This window comes from Danio rerio, chromosome 21, assembly GCF_052040795.2.
Source record: "Danio rerio strain M-AB ecotype USA chromosome 21, GRCz13ab, whole genome shotgun sequence".
Lineage (NCBI taxonomy): Eukaryota > Metazoa > Chordata > Actinopteri > Cypriniformes > Danionidae > Danio > Danio rerio.
This window is the reverse complement of record NC_141041.1, coordinates 38,839,580-38,859,839: the sequence shown is the minus strand read 5'-3', so window position 1 is coordinate 38,859,839 and position 20,260 is coordinate 38,839,580. Positions and strand designations below refer to the sequence as shown.

The 20,260-nt window shown below is 41.0% G+C and overlaps 1 protein-coding gene and 1 long non-coding RNA gene across 9 annotated transcripts in view; one reads left to right on the top strand and one right to left on the bottom strand.

The window, feature by feature from the left end:
* ebf1b (EBF transcription factor 1b) overlaps positions 1-20,260 on the top strand; it is a 264,404-nt gene that overhangs the window by 218,905 nt on the left and 25,239 nt on the right. For all 8 annotated transcript variants that reach the window (XR_015520545.1, XR_015520544.1, XR_015520541.1 and 5 more), the window contains one exon: positions 720-914. Coding sequence is in view for 4 of the 8 variants with exons in the window: in XM_087301781.1 (XP_087157907.1) it covers positions 720-914 (195 nt within the window). In the remaining 4 variants the exon portion in view is untranslated. The remainder of the gene's footprint in view (positions 1-719; positions 915-20,260) is intronic.
* Positions 2,377-6,026, bottom strand: LOC147831981 (uncharacterized). Its single transcript, XR_015520623.1, has 2 exons — positions 4,934-6,026; positions 2,377-4,777 (listed from the first exon to the last, which is right to left on the bottom strand). It is a non-coding gene; the product is annotated as an uncharacterized LOC147831981 (long non-coding RNA).

The following is a 20,260-nucleotide window of genomic DNA, read 5'->3' as shown; positions in this document are numbered from 1 at the left end:
GAGAAGTGCTTCTCATTGATATGTAAACGACCTACCTGTACAGCTTTACTGTTGACATTTATTCGAGCGAGCATGACGTCGACTTAAACTTTATGTCTTACACTACGCCCACCAAAAGGGTACCCTTGGTGGTGGAAACCCAAGCCTGATAAAGGTGACCCGTACCGACCCAAACTGTTCCGTACTGTACCAGTCAGGGTAAACGAGCCAAAAGATAACACTAACAACCATCTGCTCTTAATACAGACCAATTTTCAATTGTGTAAACTTAAGGGAAAAGGATAAACAGACAGACTAACATGGCTGTAGATTCCATTCAAATTACAGTGTCCTTATGTCAAGTGTCCCCAGCTTTGGTGGCCTTGATTATAGATTTGAATTCCAAAGTCATGCATTTGTGTTTCACGTTTGCTAGTGATAATAACTAATGTACACTACTGAAATTACAGACATGTGAGATAAAAACTTTAACAGAGAAGTTTTTTAATTGTCTTAAGGAGTCAACCTGCAAATGGCTATTTTGTATTCCATTCAACTGATTAAATTAAATTTGAGAATTTAAAATTTTATGTTGATTGTCCTGGGTTGTCAACTGCACTAATCAAATCCTCCCCAAAATTATTTCTCCAAGTCTTTTCTTCCCTAATTTATTTTTCTTTCTTTGTATTTCTATTAAATCTGAAATGCATTTCTCAGCCTCACTTTCTGCATTCCTGCAGTTGTCCCCTCCAGCCCCACCATGGCTTCCTCCACCAGCCTACCCTCAAACTGCAGCAACTCCTCTGGAATCTTCTCCTTCTCTCCGGCAAACATGGTTTCAGCTGTGAAACAAAAGAGTGCTTTTGCTCCTGTCATTCGACCACAATCTTCACCTCCACCTACATGCACCAGCACCAATGGAAATGGTGTTCAAGGTAACACACACTCATATCCTTCTTAGATGTGTTTTTTATGTAAAAGAGTTCAAATGTGACATCACTGAAAACTCTTTTTGGTTTCTTTTTTTAATGAATAAACTATTTAGGTAGGGCAAGCCTTAAAACACATTTAAACATAAATTAAGCAATTTTTTTTTTGGATTAACATCTTTATCCAATTATAAAAATCAATTTCTTCAACAGTTTATTATGGTTTAGAGTGTAAATTATTCACACAGACACTAAATATGTCATCTCTAAAAGTAAAAAAAAAAAAAAAAAATATATATATATATATATATATATATATATAATCACAGATGTCTCCACGTCACAATCGGAATCTTTTGGCCCATAGAGCCAGTTCATAGATAAGCAAAAGGCATTCGATGACCACCAAACTGGTTTTGTTAACAGGACTTTCAGAGTTGAAGGCTAGAAGATTCAGAATCAACAGGCCTTTTGTCAACGGGCTGATTTAATCTTTAATACTCACTCTTCACCTCAGCTCTCTGTGTCTGGAATGAAGGTGCAAACTACACAAGAAACAGTCCTTTAAAAGTCATGTCTCATATTTAGTTTCGGGCCAGTGCCAGCCAAGTGAACTGCACCTGAGCCCGATTCAGAGCAGAAAATCCAGAAAAAGGGCCTAGGCACAGATTCTGTGTGTTGGCGTCACGGCTCAGTTGCCAAGCTACCACAGCTGGCTCAGTGGAAGCGCACTAGTTATCAGACATCCACAAGTGAACTACACCACATTTAATATTTAAAAAATAATACATGTGTGAACGATACAGTTTTGAAAAGGGTTTTAAACAGCAGTCTTTGGCAGAGAATCACTGGCCCACCACATTCTTACGAACATATTTTATTTATTAAAGTTATTATTTCATTGACTTCGATATAACCATGTATAATAAAAATGACTTACTAACCATCTAAAGTCTTAAAATAATAAAATAACCTATTATTTTATTTATGGCTAGAGCTTGATTAATGTGATTGACATCCTAGGCAATGAGACCTTTACTTAGCCTGACTGAATGTGAGTTTATTGCAGGCAGCGCTATATTTGGTAACACAAAAACTTGCTCTGATCCCGGTGAGAACTTTACCAATGACTACATGCACTGATGAATGACTTTTTGTCTGTTGCGCATCGAATAAAGACATGCTTAACATCATAGATGTTCGGTATTGTCTTTACAAAAAAAACAACAAAAAAAAAAACAACAAAAAAACAAAACAAATGTTTTATAAAAATAAATTAAACAATTTTCACGACTTTTTTTTTTAACAATTCAGTTAAATATAAGTTGGATATTTAGGGGCCATGTAACAACATTTTTTTTTCTTTTTTGTTCTCGTGATCTTTAATAGCTGGGTAGCTACGCAAAATATTTTCGAAAGTGTTAAGCAGTTATTTGTCGATAGCTTTAATTATGAAGACAATAAAATATTAAAAATAACAAAAATGAAATTATAAAAATACAAAGATAAAAAGAGCAGCAGTTAGCTAAATTATATTGAAAATATTCGTTTTTATTTGACTTGATGCATTTGTTATTTAATGTTTGAATACTGAAATAACCATCAGAAGGGGACGGGACGGTGCTGGATTTGTGTGTGCCCAGGAAGAAACAATGCATTTACCCATGTCCAAGACATCATCACAAGAACTTTGAAATGTATGTTGAAAAGAAATTAACCATTTCTAAGGTCCTAAAGCACTCTATTGTTTAACTGTATTTTGGGATAAAACAACAAGCTCAGCAAAATGGAATTGTGAAATGTGATGGCATACATGAAGAGCAATGACCCAATCACGTCACTTCAGTTTGAGAGGCGGGGTCAAGCAATCCCTCCTCCAAAAAGGAATAAAGCTTTCCCTCATGGACACATTGTTGTACTGAGTTTCTTCCTGATGAGAAAAGTGACAACAGCACAGCCAAAATTTACTTCTGCAAGTAAATTTGCCCAGCAAAACTCTTTCCTCTAGCTGTCAAGAATCTGCATATTTCACCATCTGACCTGTAGTTCTCCAGTCAACCTAAGTATCACTGCACTACATGAGGACAATTCACTTTTTTCCCACTGCAAGCCATTCAAGACATCCAGTGAAAAAAAACACTATTGTTGTATTGATCACCTCACTAAGTAGAGCGTAAATATAAGCTTATCAGTCCTTTTTCTATTGACAATAGCTACGTTTCCATCCACCTACAAATTAGCAACATCTCACTAATCCCTCTCTAATCCTTCAGATTTGCTCATAAAATGAATACCTTTACATTGGTATAATTCAATTAGCAACATTTCATTGTTAATTATTTAGAGAGTTATTTATCTGTGAGTTATTTAATGAGTTATTTATTTGTTATTCACACACCTTAAAAGAGGAGTGACCAAAATCTCAATATTAATATTAATAATAATGTTAATTTTAAAATTTGAGTCAACCCAAACTACTGAAAACTTTGTATTTACATCCAAATCAGGTGAATGGTGTAAGAACTACAACAGTTTGCATATGTGCCTCCCACTTGTTAAAGGTCCAAAAGTGTTGGGACAATTGTCTCCTCAGCTGGCCAGGTGTGTTATTCCCTCATTATATATATTATAATGAGCAGATAAAAGGTCCAGAGTTGACTTCAAGTTTTATTAGCATTTGGAGTCTGTTGCTGTCAACACTCAAGATGAGATTCAGAAAGCTGTCACTATCAATGAAGCAAGCCATCATTAGGCTGAAAAAATGATGACAGAAAAAACTCATCAGAGAGATAGCACAAATATTAGGCATGGCCAAAACAACTGTTTGGAACTTTCTTAAAAAGAAGGAATGTACGAGTGAGCTTAGCAGCACCGAAACACCCGGAAGACCACAGAAAAGGTTGTTCAGACAGTGGATGCCATCCACCTTCACAGTTCTGGAACAACATCCAATGGACAGATGAGACCTAGATCAATTTGTACCGAAGTGATAGGAAGAGAAGAGTATGAAGAAGGTAAAGAACTGCTCATTATCCTAAGCAGTGAAGCGTGGTGATTGTAGTGTCATGACGTCGGCATGTATGGCTGTCAATGCAACTGGTTCTCTTGTATTTATTGATAATGTGATTTATTGTTATGAATTCTGAAGTGTTTTACATAGGGCAATATCATCTGCTCATATTTAGCTAAATGCTTCTGTACTCATTGGATGACGTTTCACAGAGCAGATGGAGAATGACCAAAGCATACTGCGAAAGCAACCAGAATTGTTTAAAGGAAATAACTAAAATGTTACACAATATCCAAGTCAATTGCCTGATTTAAATCTGATTGAGCATGAACTGAAAACAAAACTATAGGGAATATGCCCCAAGAACAAGCATGAATTGAAGACAGTTGCAGTAGAGGCCTGTCAGAGCATCAGCAGGGATGAAACCCAGCGATTGGTGATGTCTATGCATTTCAGACTTCAGGCTATAACTGACTGGAAAGGATTTGTAACCAAGTATTAAAAAGGGAAAGTTTGATTTATGATTATTATTCTGTCCCATTACTTTTGAATCCTGAACAAGTGGGAGGCACATATGCACACTGTTGTAATTCATACAGCATTCACCTGATTTGGAAATACCCTCAAATTAAAGCACACACTCTCGGGGGACAGTCTGCAGTTAAAGCACAAATTGTTTGTTTCATTTCAAATCCATTGTTTTGGTGTATAGAGCCATGAATGTTAGAACTGTTCTGATGTCAAAATTATTAGCCCCCCTAAATTATTAGCCTCCCTGTTTATCGCCCCCCCCCCCCCCAGTTTCTGTTTAATGGAGAGATTTTTTCAACACATTTCTAAACAAAATAGTTTTAAATAACTCATTTTTACAGCCTACACTTAAATACTAGTGGTGGAACAGTTTAATCTATTCTCGGTTCAGTACACTGTAAAAAAAAAATCTTGTTCATTTAACAGTAAGTTTCTGGCAACAATTATCCATTAGCTGCTGTGTTTCATAAAACAGTAACATTACTGTTATAGTAATTACAATAGTATAACATTTACTGTTAAATGGCATCATTTTACTGTTGTTGTTTTTTACTGTAACACTAATTACAGTAGTGGTGTACATACTGCAAAACTGAAAACAGTATTTTATTGTACATTTTTACCCTTCAGAACTACGGTATTTTAACGTTACTTTTATTATTACTGTATAGTATTTTATTAAATGTTATTTAATTTTATTTAATAGTGCCACTTTATAATGAGTAAAAAAAATGTCAAAAATTCAAGTGTTATTTTAACTGTTCAATAAATACAAGAAAAATAAAGAAACTGAAACTTTAACTTCACAATGAAAGTTTATTTTGTAAACCATGCTAAAACAGTAGCAATAATTCAATATAACAGAGCAACAGAACACTAATGAACAATTGATAATTAAAACCAGTCAACAATTAATGCATCAAAAATTCTTAAAATTTTAAAAACAGGTGAAAATACTGCTACAAGACAAAATGGAGTCCAAATGATGATGTGGAAACTGGAAGTGAAAAAGGGCAGGAGCACTTCTGATAATCCTGCAAAAATGACGAGCAAAATCAATCACTGGAGTAAAAACTAATCCTCCCCTTAAATATTGAATTCATAAAGAAATGAAACACTGCACTGCTGTTTTATATATATAAAACACTGTTTTTATTGTTTTTTGTTGGCGAAATACAGTTTGTTGTCAATTCACAATTACTGCTATTGTAGTGATGGCATGTCAGTAAGACTAATAAATATTTTATCAAGCAATTTCATTCAATTTTTTTTTAGGAACACCTCTCTAATGACATTTCCTCAATTAAATCATCATGACGTTACTGTGCACAGCATCAGTAAAACATTGAGAATAGTTTCAATTCTTATATATTTTTTAAACAGTCACTGCTAATTACAAACTAACAAAGATAGGCTTGCAGAATTCCTGTATGCATGATAATATGAAGATGTATTACTCACTGATGTCAAAGCACTTCCAGGTTGTCAAAGATGTAGACAAAACAGAATATGTGCTATCAAATGAGCTCTTGTGCAGCCTTTGTTGGACATCAAGGTAGTATGTTCACCCACACTGTAAAAAAAAAAAATCTGTTATTTTACTTTTTTTTTTCCAGCAGCTAGGGTAACAGTCATTTGGTCAAGTATAGTCGATTAAAATAAGTTTATTTATTAAATACTTGCTTACCCATATATAGATGTAAAAAGTAACCAAAAGAAACAATTTATTGAAATGTGAGAGATACTAAGCATGTCTGATCTACAGAGAGAAGTAAACGTTTACTTTAAGCATCGATCCTAATCAATCTATTTCTAAACTCCAACCTCACCTCGGAAACAGCATTTTTGAGCTTTTAGACTAGGGGTATTCAACCCTGTTCCTGGAGATCTACCTTCCAGCAGAGCTCAACTGCACCCTTGATCAAACACACCACAATACTTTAGATCTAAATATACTTTAACCCTCTGGGGTCTGAGGGTGTTTTGGGGCTGTGGAGAAGTTTTGACATGCACTGACATTTGTGTTGTTTTCAATATCTTAAAAACATATTAATGGCTAAAGTGTGATAACACTGTAAACAGCACAAGTTGGACTACAATCATACCTAAGCAGCATGTTGTATGTGTTTGTGTTTTTGAGAAAGAAATGTTTATGCGTGGTTAATGAAAAACTAAAATTTTGAAGTCACTGAAACAAGGCCATGAAACACACAGAGAACATTTGTGCACAAGACGTTTGAGAACTGGGTCTGGTAGTCTAGTGTTTTTGCTTTAAATTGATGTGAGAACCATCTTGTTAACTTGCTCACAAAAAACAATATAATGAATTAAACATTCTAAGACACTTTTTAAGTGAAATTGGTTTATGCGAGAAGGCGTGAACTATCATTACTATGCAGTGAGTCACACCTGAAGACAAAGGCCTGCATAATGAGCTGCATAATGAGCCATCAGACAGGCACAGTATGTGACTGGGAGGGAAGAGTTTCAAGAAGGAATCAGAGGAAAGTTTATATACTTTTTTTTTTGCAATTTATTTAAAATATATTAATCACACAAAATAACTTGAGTACACTCTATAAATCTCTGCAAACTTTTAAACTTACACATAGCAAATCTACTGTTTTATTTTTATTTTTTTTTTTTTGTAAATGAAGAGTTTAGTTGCAAAATGAGATTTATCCATTTTGATAAATGTTGTTTTTTTGACATTATTATTTAAGACATTGTCAAGCTCATTCACAATTTTATACATTAAACTATTAAGCTCAGTGAAGTCCAGGAACACAATATTCTTCAAACCCAGGATATTTTTTATTTAACTTTATGTCTATAAATAGTTTATAAATAAGTAAAAAAAAAAAAACATGCCAAAATGCAACATATTATCTTAATATTGTCAAACATCTTAAATTGGTTAAAAAAAACAATACATCATAAATATAGGGAATAGTATCTACAAAGTTTGAATTATAATAATAAGATTCTGAGTTAGTTTTGGTAATCTCATATTAGAGCAATGTTATTTTAAAGAATGATGATTAGTCCATATTAACAAAAAAAACTGAGCAAAAGAAAGCATGTGAAAAACAACACCATGTGCGATAATGAAATCTTTTAAACAGTCGAGCGCATCACAGCAGCTTTTGGCGCAAGTTATCATCCTCTCATTCGGTATTCACAGTAATTATTTAAAGAATAAACTTACAAAGGACACTTAGAAATGTAGTCTTGCAGACAGGTATCTTGTGATGAGTAGGGGCGCAGGAAAAAGGCAGTATTTCACTGTCACAACTGGCCTTCGTCTTGACATCAGCGGAGACTCACAGACACAGGATTATTTGATACTGGTCCACTTTTGTAGCGTTTTTATACATTTTTGTGATGTTGAGGGCTACATCTTCATCTAACAGTTTGTCGGCATGACACAGACCATCATTACTCGCATTATACTGACCAAACTCGGAGCACTTCTTCTATTTTATTTTAGCTTATTTTCTTCTATTTTAGCTCTCTTTGCCACTGGTCCTTTACCTCCGTTGTTTTCACATCTGGATTTACATATGAAGCGCGCTTACTGAGAGGCGAGACCACGCTGCTGTAATGAGGCGATATAGAAGAATCCGTACAGTCCTTACTTTTATACAGATTACATAAAAAGAGATAATTTGTTTTCGACTTGAATTGGTTAATACAAAAGTAGACATATCAAGCTTTATATAGATATCAGAAATCGTAATCTTTGTTTACTATTTGCTATTTCCTTTCATTTTAGTGACGTGTTTTTCTGACCACAGTCTGCTCGCGTCTTCAGACGCTTGTAAAAATAATGCCTCGTGGGCGTGGTCGCATTAAAACTAATGAGATCAGACTGAGAAACTAGACATAGCGTTGATTTCATACTGATTACTTTATCAAGCAATGTTTGTTTTCAACATGCATAGCTGTGTTTAAAAGTAGACACTTTAAGCTTTCTAGAAATACATGTCTCATATGTGTGCGTTTTGTATTCGCAGAGTTTCAGCGAATTTTACTGACGCGTTTCTAAAAGCAGTTCACGGAGAGAGAAAAGACAGAATGCCTACACTGTTTGCTTTCCTTTTTTGCAAAAGCACACACGTTTGTTGTTGTTGTGAGTGTACGGAACAAAAAGTAGATACATAACAGATTCGATTAATGTATTGATCTTATCTGTACGATCAAAACTGAAAGTGTAATTTAAGTTCATTTCAGCAGTTTAACGACACCACAGGTCAAAACACTTATACACAGTCTTCGACCCCAGAGGGTTAAATCTAAATAAAGCAGGTGTTTTTACCTAAAGGTTCCTTCCCTCCAGTTAGTTTAGCAGCAGATCCCTCCATAATCTGTGCTTTATTCAGTTCTTGACTTAAGAGTAACTGGTGTCGCATTCCAGTTCCATCACAATCTGAGCTAAAAAGACAATATGACAAAAGACAAAACACATAAATAAAAGTCTCAGAATAAAATATTTAAAGGGATAGTTTGCTGTTCTGCCACCATTTACTCCACGTGTTTTAAACCAGTTTGAATTTCTGTTAAACACTAACGCAGATATTTTAAAGAATGTTAAAAACCTGTAATTATTGACATCCATATTTAAACCAAATTTCTTCTAAAAATATCTGGGTTTGTGTTCAACGAAAAAAAAAAAAAATCAAACTATTTTGAAACAAGTGAAGGATGCCAAAAATGCCATTTTTTTCATTTTTGGGTGAACTGCCCCTTCAATTCAAGTGTCAAGCATTAGTCATAAAAACGCTCTGGTTACTAAAGTAACCCTCATTCCCCAAGGGGGGGAACGGAAATGCTATAAGTGGATTTAATCCACGAATGGGGATTTCGTTTTAGAAAGCAAGTTGTCTGAAAGAGTATATAACGGGCCAATGAAATGCCAAATGAGTTGGCAGGGTAAGCTTGCGCACGTGTGCCTTATTGCAATTAGCTCCGCATATAAGCACAGGGAAAGCAAGGAAATGCCATCGTTTTTAGCTGAAGAGACTGACACTTACAGCTAAGGAACAATCATTATGGCGATGCTATAAAGCAATAGCAATATAGCATTACTTTAGTAACCAGAACATTCCCCTTCGGATGGGGAACTTCAATGCTATAAGTGGATTTAATCCACAAATGGGGAAAATGTCGGGAAAACGCCATAATGACTGCACCTTTCCTTCGCCTCCGATGAGAGGATAGCCAGGCATGGCGTGAGCGCTCCTGCATGAAAAAGAGGCGCAGCCTTCCAACATGATTCCTGGCCCTTACTTATCCCTCTTCAAAGAAGTTTTACAGATTTAGATATATTTTTTGGGAGTCGCAAGCGTCTAGATAATTCTAGGAAAATACGACAGAACGTTGGAAAAGCGTGCAGTTCCAATAGGGAGGACACTGCAGAGGCCCCCTGCTACCCAGTGGGGAGATATGTTGGCAAAATATATGGACTAGCTCTGAGAAGGGGGAGTACGCATATAATAAGATGGTTAACGGAGCGGGAAGACACGGGTCCGCCCGTGAGGGGGGACTGCACCATGGCTGAATAAGCATATGTGATCGCCTAATGGGGATCACGCAAAGCGGGCACCTTTACCCAAAACGCGGGCTGACCAGCAGGCAGACCTACAACGTAATGGGCCAGCGAGTGACTCCTCCGCTGAGTCAGTGCTGGGGGCCTCGGAGGAATCTGCAGGGCTCACCTAACGGGGAACTTTACTGACAAATAAAAAAACGCGCATATCTCCATGTTAGGGAGAATGGCGCAGCAAGCGTGTTTCAACACCTTAACCGAGTTGTTTCCTCAATCACTAAGGGTTAAATAATACCCTTGAGGAAACCGGCTCCACTTGCAGATTGTAAAACCTTGCAAATGTATTAGTTGTTGCCCAGCCAGCAGCTCTACAGATGTCTGTTAGAGAGGCGCCGCGTGCACGCGCCCAAGAGGATGCAATGCTCAGAATGGAGTGCGCACGCACTCTCGGGGGACAGGGCTCGCCCTGGCTCTTGTAAGCGAGGGAGATGGCATCCACTATCCAGTGGGCCAACCTCTGTTTTGATACAACACTTCCCTGATGCCGACCCCCATAGCAGACGAAGAGCTGCTCAGATGATCTAAAGCTCTGAGTACGGTCAAGACAAATACGCAAAGCGCAACTGGAAAAAGTAAGAAAGGGCTGGGTCTGCCTCCTCTGGGGGCAGTGTTTTTGCAGGCTCACTACCTGGTCTTAAAATGGTGTGGTAGGAACCTTGGGCACTTATCCCGGGCGGGGTCTCAGGAATGTGAGAGTAAGCCAGCCCGAATTACAGGCACGAGTCACTGACAGAAAAATGCCTCCAGGTCCCCAACCCTCTAAATTGAATCAACGTGACTAGCAGAGCTGTCTTCAGGGACAGAAATCTTAAAGATACTGAGTTGAGGATCGAAGGGATCCGACGCAGGCTCGTGAGAACGAGGGAGAGATCCCAAGAGGGCATGAGAGGGGGGCGGGGTGGATTAATTCGTAACTGTAACAACTTAATAAGTAACTGCTCGAACAGGCTCACTGGGGGAAACACATAATTGCGCATGCCCCGAGGCCAGCTGTTGGCCAGTGCATCCGTGCCGAGAGACCCCTTGTTCAGGGAAAAGAACAACTGGCAAAAAGCGTTCTTGGGGGAAGCAAACAGATCGATCTGGGCTTCCCCGAATCGCGCCCATATCAGCTGAACAGACTCGGAGTGGATTCTCCATTCTCCGGGACAAAAAGGCTGCCATGAGAGCGCATCGACTGCACGGTTGAGCTTGAGAGGAGCAGACGGCGGGCATGCTGAGACACTTGGTGAGAGTGAATACCCCCATGCAATTGATATACGCCACCGCCGCCATGCTGTCCGTCCTGACCAGCACGTGCTACTGCTCCAGCACTGGAAAAAAAACGGTGGAGAGCGAGGAACACTGCCAACAGCTCCAGGCAATTTGTTATGCCAATGCAACTGGGTTCCTTTCCACAGGCCCGCAGCTGCATGCCCGGAGCACACTGCCCCCCAGCCCGTGCTGGAAGTATCTGTTGAAACAACAACATGACTGGACGCCTGTCCTAAAGGCACTCCGGCCTGTAGGAACGAGGGGTCGTTCCAAGGGCTGAGGGCGCTGCGACAGTGCAATAACAGTGACTCGTTGTGTGCCCGCCTGCCACACGTGTCTGGGGACTCGATCGTGAAGCCAGTGCTGGAGTGGTTTCATATTAAGTAATCCGAGCGGCGTGACGGCGGCTGCGAATGCCATATGCCCCAGGAGCCTCTGAAATAATTTCAGTGGGACCACTATTTTGCTGTCGAGCTCTCTCAGACAGTTCAGCATCAGCTGAGCGCGCTCTCCAGAGAGGCGCGCTGCCATAGTGACCGAGTCCAGCTCCAGCCCGAGAAAAGAGATCCTCTGCATGGGGGTGAGTTTGCTCTTTTTTCGGTTGACCTAAAGCACTAATAGGTGGAGGTGCCAGAGCACCTTGTCTCTATGCATAATCAATTGTTCTCGAGAGTGGGCTAAAATCAGCCATTCGTAGAGATTTTTGAGTATCCTGATGCCCGCGAGCCAAAGGGGCGCTAAGGCAACCTCCGCGAGCTTGGTGAAGACCTGCGGAGACAGACAGCGCCTGAAGGGGAGGACTTTGTATTGCCAAGCTCGACCTTCGAACGAAAACCGCAAAAACTGATGGTGGCAAGGTAGAATGGAGACATGGAAATACGCGTCCTTCAGGTCTATTGCTGCAAATCAATCCCAAGGACGAACGCACTGGAGGATGCGCCTCTGCGTGAGCGTTCTGAACGGCAGCTTGTGCAGACAGCGGTTCAAAACGCGCAGATCTAGGATTGGCCGTGACCTACCGCTCTATTTGGGCACGATGAAGTAGGGGCTGTAAAACCCGCTCTCCATCTTGGCTGGAGGGACCGGCTCAATTGAATCCTTTGCCAGGAGGACAGCAATCTCGTCTCGCAAGACAGGGGCGGACAGGGGGCTGACCCTGGTGAAATACATACCCGTGAACTTGAGGGGCCGTTTCACAAACTGAATCGCATAGCCGAGTCTGACTGTGCATATGAGCCACCGCGTAGGGCTGGCCCGCCCTAACCAGGCAGGCAGGGCTCTCGCTAATGGACTCATCGCTACAATCGCTGACGTACCAGCAGTGGGGCAGCGCGGAGTAGGTGTGCTGATCCGGGAAGCATGAGGGTCTCGCTGAAGAGCTGGAGGCAAGAGATTTGCTCTCACTCCGCACCCAAACTCCGGAGAGGGGGCTTGAGGTGTGGGAGAAAGGAGACCGTCCTCCCAGCGCTCGTGAGCCACTGGCAAAATGCACCGAAAGTGGTAGCGCTGGTAGCTGGTATTGCTGGTAGGTGGCCATCACGTGCAAGGCAGAAGCAGCCTGGCCCGCTGCCTTGTAAGCTCTGGTTCCAAGGGAGGCAGATAACTTACCGGCTGTGGACAGGAGACGAGGCGGACCCCTCCAAGAAGAGGCGCCACGCGGACAAAGATTGAGCGCAATCGCACGCTCGACCTGAAATATCGCCACATACCCCCTGGCCGCTCCACCGTCAAGAGTGGTGAGGGCGGAGGGACAAGCAGCACGGGCAGAAAATAGTGCCCTCCAAGACTGCGTGAGACTACTGTGCACCTCCGGGAAGAAGAGGTTGAGAGGCTTCGAAGGCTTAGCCCTCTGGTCCTCTATGTAGCACCCATTTAGTCGGTCCCGCCATGGAGCTGGGGGATAAACCATCTCCAACCCCACGGCCGAAGCAGCCTGGTCCGTTTCAGGATCCGTTTTCACAGCGCTCACCTGCCCGAGGGGGGCGAGCAGGCCCGGAGGCCTGGAGGCCTGGCGCTTGGAAGAGCGGGAAGTCCGCGGGCCCGGAGGTGACGGATTATCTCCCACTGGAACCCCTTAAATCTGCCCGAGTACCCGCTGCAGTGCAGAGGACAGCTGGAGTGAACTGCCCGGGAGCATTGCATTAACATGCTGGACCCCCAGACATGCGACACAGTGCTCATGCCCATCATCCGGGGACAGGAAACCACCGCATTCAGAAACGCATGGTCGGAGGGCCATCCTGAAAAGGACGTGCTGTACGACTTCATTGCTCTTTTTGTGAAATTTGCAACTTTATACGCACCGCTCTGGAGGACCGGACCCAAAGAACGCCAGGCAAGGGAGAAACCCAGGTCGACCGTCTGCCGCTGCGTGTACACACTCTGGACCGGGAGACTGCTCTCGTTCGCTCGAAATCGCTGGATAGACCCAGGAGGAACCCTCATTGACTCTCTCAGAAGGCTGTAACAGTCTCTGAAGCGAAAAGGATGGCATTTCCTTGCTTTCCCTATGCTTAAATAAACTTGAAACGAAATCATCATTTGTGGATTAAATCCACTTATAGCATTGAAGTTCCCCATCCGAAGGGGAACTGATGTATCACTTGAGGAAAACTAAAACTTGAAAGAAAACTAACTGTGAGCAAGCACAATCATTATACCATATACCATTATACCATAATTGTATTCAATTGTTAGGGTTAGGGTTAGCCTAGCCGTGGTTGTTTTAACATATTTTTTTCTATTTTTTTTAAATATAGGAACTACTGGAAGAAGAAAAAGAGTTTGTACATAAAACTCCTCACAACAAATCTGTGAACAACTTGACATTTAAAAATCTAATCGAAACTTAAAAATCAAGACATCAACATTACCTTGAATAATCAAATAAGGAGTGATTGGTAGCATCAGTTTTTCAACATCAATTGCTGTAGCTGCAAAAAAAGATAAATATAATAAGAGTAAAATAAGACTTAACATTTAATAATCTAAATCTGTGGCACAACCATACCAATCTGTATGGGGTAAAATAATTTTTTACACATATCATTCCCTGACCCCATCAATTTTTGACCCCAAAATTTACGTTTTTTTCAGGTAGCGTTACTATGGTCAAAAACTCACTCAAGATCAACTCTTTGTATCTAATACCCCGCAAAAGCTAACGTTAAAATGACCGCTTGTCGTCTGTTATTTATTGTTTAAAATGCCGCATGACAACATTGCTCCAGACAACAGTTACCCATACTAGTGACAACGTGACATAACCAAAACAACAACTAAAGTCACTTGGTTAATTCTTTTAAATTACACACTGCACAGTAATATTTACAAAACAATCCTTTAACGGACAGAATTTGTCTTTTAAACACTTACCCAGGATGAATTCACTGGATGAAAAGATGACAGGTGGATTTCAAATTAGGAGAGCCGTTGCCTGGTAAAGGTTGAGTCGAGTCGTCTCGGTTCTATGAATCAGCTCCTTAGTGAATAGTAAAGAGTCGAATCTGCCTAAAACCGATTCCTTTTTGTATAATTTTGTAAGACTTAACGATATGATTCATTACTATTTCGTTATACTGAACACGTGTGGTAAAATAATTCCCGAGCAGTTCAATTCAGATCAATCCGATTCAGTGTCGCTCGAGTGCTGAACTGAACCAATTGTAGGTAGTGTATGAGTGTGAATGTGTGTGTGGATGTTTCCCAGAGATGGGTTGCGGCTGGAAGGGCATCTGGTGTTTAAAAACTTGCTAGATAAGTTGGCGGTTTATTCCGCTGTGGCGACCCTGGATTAATAAAGGGACTAAGCCGACAAGAAAATAAATGAATGAATGTTAACCTTATAAAATTAAGGTGCAGTGCACCCAAAAATGGAAAACCTTTAGTGGAAAATGCACTAAAAAGTCTGAAGAAACTGGTTAGTTTATTTACTTCACAAAATAATTTGTCAAAACAAAATAAACATAATAATAATAATATAGTGTGTGAAGTGTTTAATGGTCAATTGCAGTACTGTATTTAGATGCACAGTCACTGATATTTTACATTTAGTCATTTAGCAGACGCTTTTATCCAAAGCAACTTACAAATGAGGACAAGGAGGCAATTTACACAACTATAAGAGCAACAATGAATAAGTGCTGTAGACAAGTTTCAGGTGTGTAAGGACAGTGTAAGAAGCAAAACATTAGTAATTTTTTTATTTTTTGTAGGTAGTGGAGGAGTTCATTAGTCAGAAAAGTGGAGATTAAATAGTTGAGTTTTCAGTCGCTTTTTGAAGACAGCGAGTGACTGCCGTTCTGATGCAGTTAGGGAGTTCATTCCACCAACTGGGCAGATTGAGCGCGAGCGTTCGGGAAAGCGTTTTCTTCCCTCTTTGGGATGGAACCACGAAGCGAGGTTCATTTACACAACGCAAGTTTCTGGAGGGCCTATAAATCTGCAGAAGTGAGAGCAGATAAGAAGGGGCGCAGCCAGAAATCGTTTTGTAAGCAAACATCAGAGCTTTGAATTTGATAAGTGCAGCAACTGGCAGTCAGTGCAAACGAATGAGTAGCGGAGTGTCATGTGCTCTTTTAAGTTCATTAAAGACCACTCGTGCTGCTGCATTCTGGAGCATCTGAAGAGGTTTGATAGAGTTAGCTGGGAGCCCGGCTAGTAGAAAGTTGCAATAGTCCAGTCTGGAGAGAACAAGAGCTTGAACAAGAAGTTGAGCTGTATGTTCAGATAGAAAGGGTCTGATCTTTCTGATGTTGTAGAGTGCGAATCTGCACGATCAAGCAGTTCTAGAGAGTTGGTCATCAATCGTTACTCCAAGGCTTTTCACAATTTTGGATGCAGTAATGGTTGCCCCGTCCATCTGAATTGAAAAGTTGTGATGTAGAGTCGGGTTGGCAGAAACTTTTCGTGAGGTTAAGCTGAAGATGATGATCTTTCATCCAGTGTGAAATGTCCGTCAGGCAGGCTGAGATGCAAGCCGGAACCGAGAGATCATCAGGGTGAAAAGAGAGGTATAGCTGGGTATCATCAGCATAGCAGTGGTAGGAGAATCCATGTTTCTGGATGACTGATCCTAAAGATGTTGTGTAGATGGAGAAGAGAAGTGGCCCAAGAACAGAGCCTTGTGGTACCCCAGTGTTTGGATGCTGTAGGTTGGACACCTCTCCCCTCCAAGACACCCTGAATGACCTGTTAGAGAGGTAAGATCTGAGCCACGGAATAACCGTGCAAGCAACACATAGTGACTCAAATGTAGATCGCAGGATCTGGTGGTTTACAATGTCAAAAGCAGCTGACAAATCCAGCAAGATGAGGATTGATGATTTAGAGTCTGCTTAAGCCAGTCTGATATCCTCCACGACCGAGAGCAGGGCAGTCTCAGTTGAGTGGCCTTTCTTAAAGCCTGATTGCTTGTTGTCCATGAGGTTGTTTTGAGTAAGAAAGTTCAGGACTTAATTTAACACGACTTTCTCCAGAATCTTGGCCATGAATGGAAGCAAGGATACCGGTCTGTAATTTTCAAGTAGCGTTTGATCCAGGTTGGGTTTCTTTAGCAGTGAGGTTACCCTAGCCTGTTTAAATGAAGTGGGGAATTAACCAGAGTCAAGAGGTGTGTTGATTATTTGAGTCAGTGTTGGTATGACTGCAGAAGAAATGGCTTGCAATAGATGCGTTGGAATGGGATCAAGTGAACAGGTGGTTGCATGGCTAGATAGCACGAGTTTGGTCACCTCAGACTCAGAGAGCTGAGAAAAAGAGGTGAGCATGTGTGGTGATGGTGGTGTGTCTTACCTGTTTGTTGTAGGTGCAGCAAATTGAGCACTGATTTTTGCTGTTTTGGTGTAAAAGAATGTAGCAAAGTCATCAGTAGTTAGTGTGGAGGATGCGGGTGGAGGAAGAGGATAGAAGAGGGAGGAAAATGTTTTTAAAAGTAGGCGAGGATTGGTGGCATTGTTGATTTTTTTGATGGAAGTATGTCTGTTTTGCAGAAGTTACCTCAGCCGAGAAAGAAGACAGAAGAGTTTGGTATGTTATGAGGTGTGCAGGATTTTTAGTTTTTCGACAAATTCTCTCTGCAGCCCGAAGTTTTGAGCGATGCTCACGGAGAACATCAGAGAGCCAGGGAGCAGGAGCACTGGCACGGGCTGGCCTGGATGTAAGAGGACATAGTCTTTCTAGACATGATGCTAGTGTGGATCAGAGTGTATCAGTGGCACTGTTAGTATCCAGTGTAGAGATTTTGCAAGGTGGAGGAAGAGAGTCTGAAACAATGGTGGATAGTCCATTGGGTGAGAAAGAGCGTAGGTTTCTGCGAAAGGCAACTAGTGTTGGAGTATGTGGCGGCTCAGGAGTAATTGGGATGATGAGAGACAGAAGGAAATGATGCGATTTGTGTAGTGGAGTTACTAGTGTTTGGTCGGCGAAGCAATGTCGAGTGTAAATAAGGTCCAGCTGATTACCTGATTTATGAGTAGCAGAAGTAGGTGCTCTTTGAGGTCAAATGAGGCAAGCATAGTCAGGAAATCATTAGCTTGGTCTTTTTAATGTGGATGTTGAAGTCACCTAGCACCAACAAGGGAGTGTCATAATCAGAAAAAGATGAGAGAAGAACATCCAGTTCATCTAAGAAATGACCTAATGTACCAGGAATTAGTAAACACATAATAAAAGTCCAAAATGAAAACAATAATAAGTGCAAAGACAAAGTAAAATAAAAAACAGTAAAGTACTCAAGTGTTTTGTCGGTGTCTTTGCTCGGTGGAGTCTTACACAAGGCGGTCTTTACACGAGGCTGCCACGGTGAGAATAGCTGCTTATATACACCCAAGAGCAGTAGCTGATTGGATTCAGCTGGAGAAATGCAGTATAATACTGTGAAAACAACAGAAATCGTTGACAGTGCATGCTTTACGGTTATAGGGTCACAGTTATGATACAATGCAACATGTAAAATGTTAAGAAAAACAATAGCTACAGAAAAATTCAAATAACAATATAAATATTTGTTGGGTAATAAACAAATTAGCCCCAGCCCCATTGCAACGGATGATGGACATCACACTCCATCTGCATCAGACATATGCAGACATGATGTTTTATCCCCAACCTGATGTTTTATCTTCCAACCTGAAAGGATCGCCTGGAACCTCCCACCAGAAAAGGCCATTCCATATGCTCAAGGCAGCACTTGCTTTGTCCCCAGACCTTCAAGTTCATGATTTCTGCAGCCTCTTTATCCTCCAGACTGAAGCTTTCGATTCTGGCCTGAGTGAAGTGCCAGGTCCACCATGGCATTCAAAGTGGAACATCAAGTATGCAATCCTGGACCTGAAGCATTTCCTCTTGGGATGGAGCTTCAGCCTGGTTCTCAACAACGCATCTCAAAAACAACAACATCTGTGTCAGATGGTTTAAAATGATTAAGGATTTCCACTTCGTGGTGCAAATTTGAGGTGGAAATGCTAGTGACTGACAGCCTGTTAAAATACAAAAGCCCCAAGAGCCCTTAAAAAAATTGGCATGTAATGTCTAGTGAAATTATATTTTAATGACAGCTGAAACAACATTGACAAAAAAAAAAAAAAAAAAAAATATATATATATATATATATATATATATATATATATATATATATATATATATATATATATATATATATATATATATATCTTTTTTTTTTTTAAACCTATGTAACAGTTAGTAATCGTATATATACGAATATGTATATAGGGCAGCACGGTGGCAAAGAGGGTAGCACAATTGCCTCAGAGCAAGAAGGTCATGGGTTTGAGACCCAGCTGGGTCAGTTGGCATTTCTTTGTGAAGTTTGCATGTTCTCCCCGTGTTCACATGGGTTTCCTCCGGGTGCTCCGGGTTTCCCCCTCAATTCCAAAAACATGGGATATAGGTGGTATAGCATTGGGTAAACTAAATTGTCTGTAGTGTATGTGTGTGAATGAGTGTGTATAGATGTTTCTCAGTGATGGGTTGCAGCTGTAAATGAATTCTGACACACAGAAAAAAGAAAGAAAAATATATTAATAAATAAAAATGACAGCAGCCTCACTGCACAGAACTGATGTATAGCTTACCTTTCACCACGAGGAACAATTCAAGGTACCAATTGTTGACTCACCGACTCGGTCCCAATCATTCCCCTCGCTGGCCAGCAGAGGCCGCCATCACCGGACTTCTGAACATTACATCATCCACTTAAACTGACAGCCAGCACACCTGCACCACATTCAGTTAATGACCCACGCTCACACATATAAGCAGCACACACACTCCAGTTCATTGCACAGTCTTGTTCTGCCACGGCTAACATCTCTGAGCGTTATTCCCTTGCCTGATCTCCCGTCTATCACCTGGACTGTTTCTGACTCTGAGTTGCCTTCTGCCTGCCCCGAACCTTGCTTGTACTTCGACTTTGAACCTCGCCGCCTGCCACTGATCCATGCCTGTTCTATCACTCTGTGACTGCCAGCCGCCAGCCCTTAGACCCATTCTGAATGCTATTGATGTGAGTTCGCACGTAAGTGCGTATTGTATGATTGTGATTGAACTGTGTCTAATAAATATACTGCAAATGGATCCCTCCGTGTCAGGCTCCTCGTTACAGAAGACTTCGCCCAACATGGATCCCGCAGCCATGCAAGTCTTGTCCCCTGAAGTCACAGCTCAAGCTCAGGTACTAAAGACACATCAGCAGCAATTGTCACATCTAACCCAACTTACCAATGAATTGGCTAAATCGTTGCACAATTTGCAAGTTGCTGCCACAGCGCAACCCACCACCAATTACTCTCTCAGTCAAACCCCCGCAACGTATCCTCAGACCCTGTCCAGTCCCCACTTGGCGTTTCCTGAGAAGTTTACTGGTAACCCAGCCAAATGCAAAGGCCCAAAAGCTCTAGACTGGGCTACTGCTGTCTGGCCAGACAACAC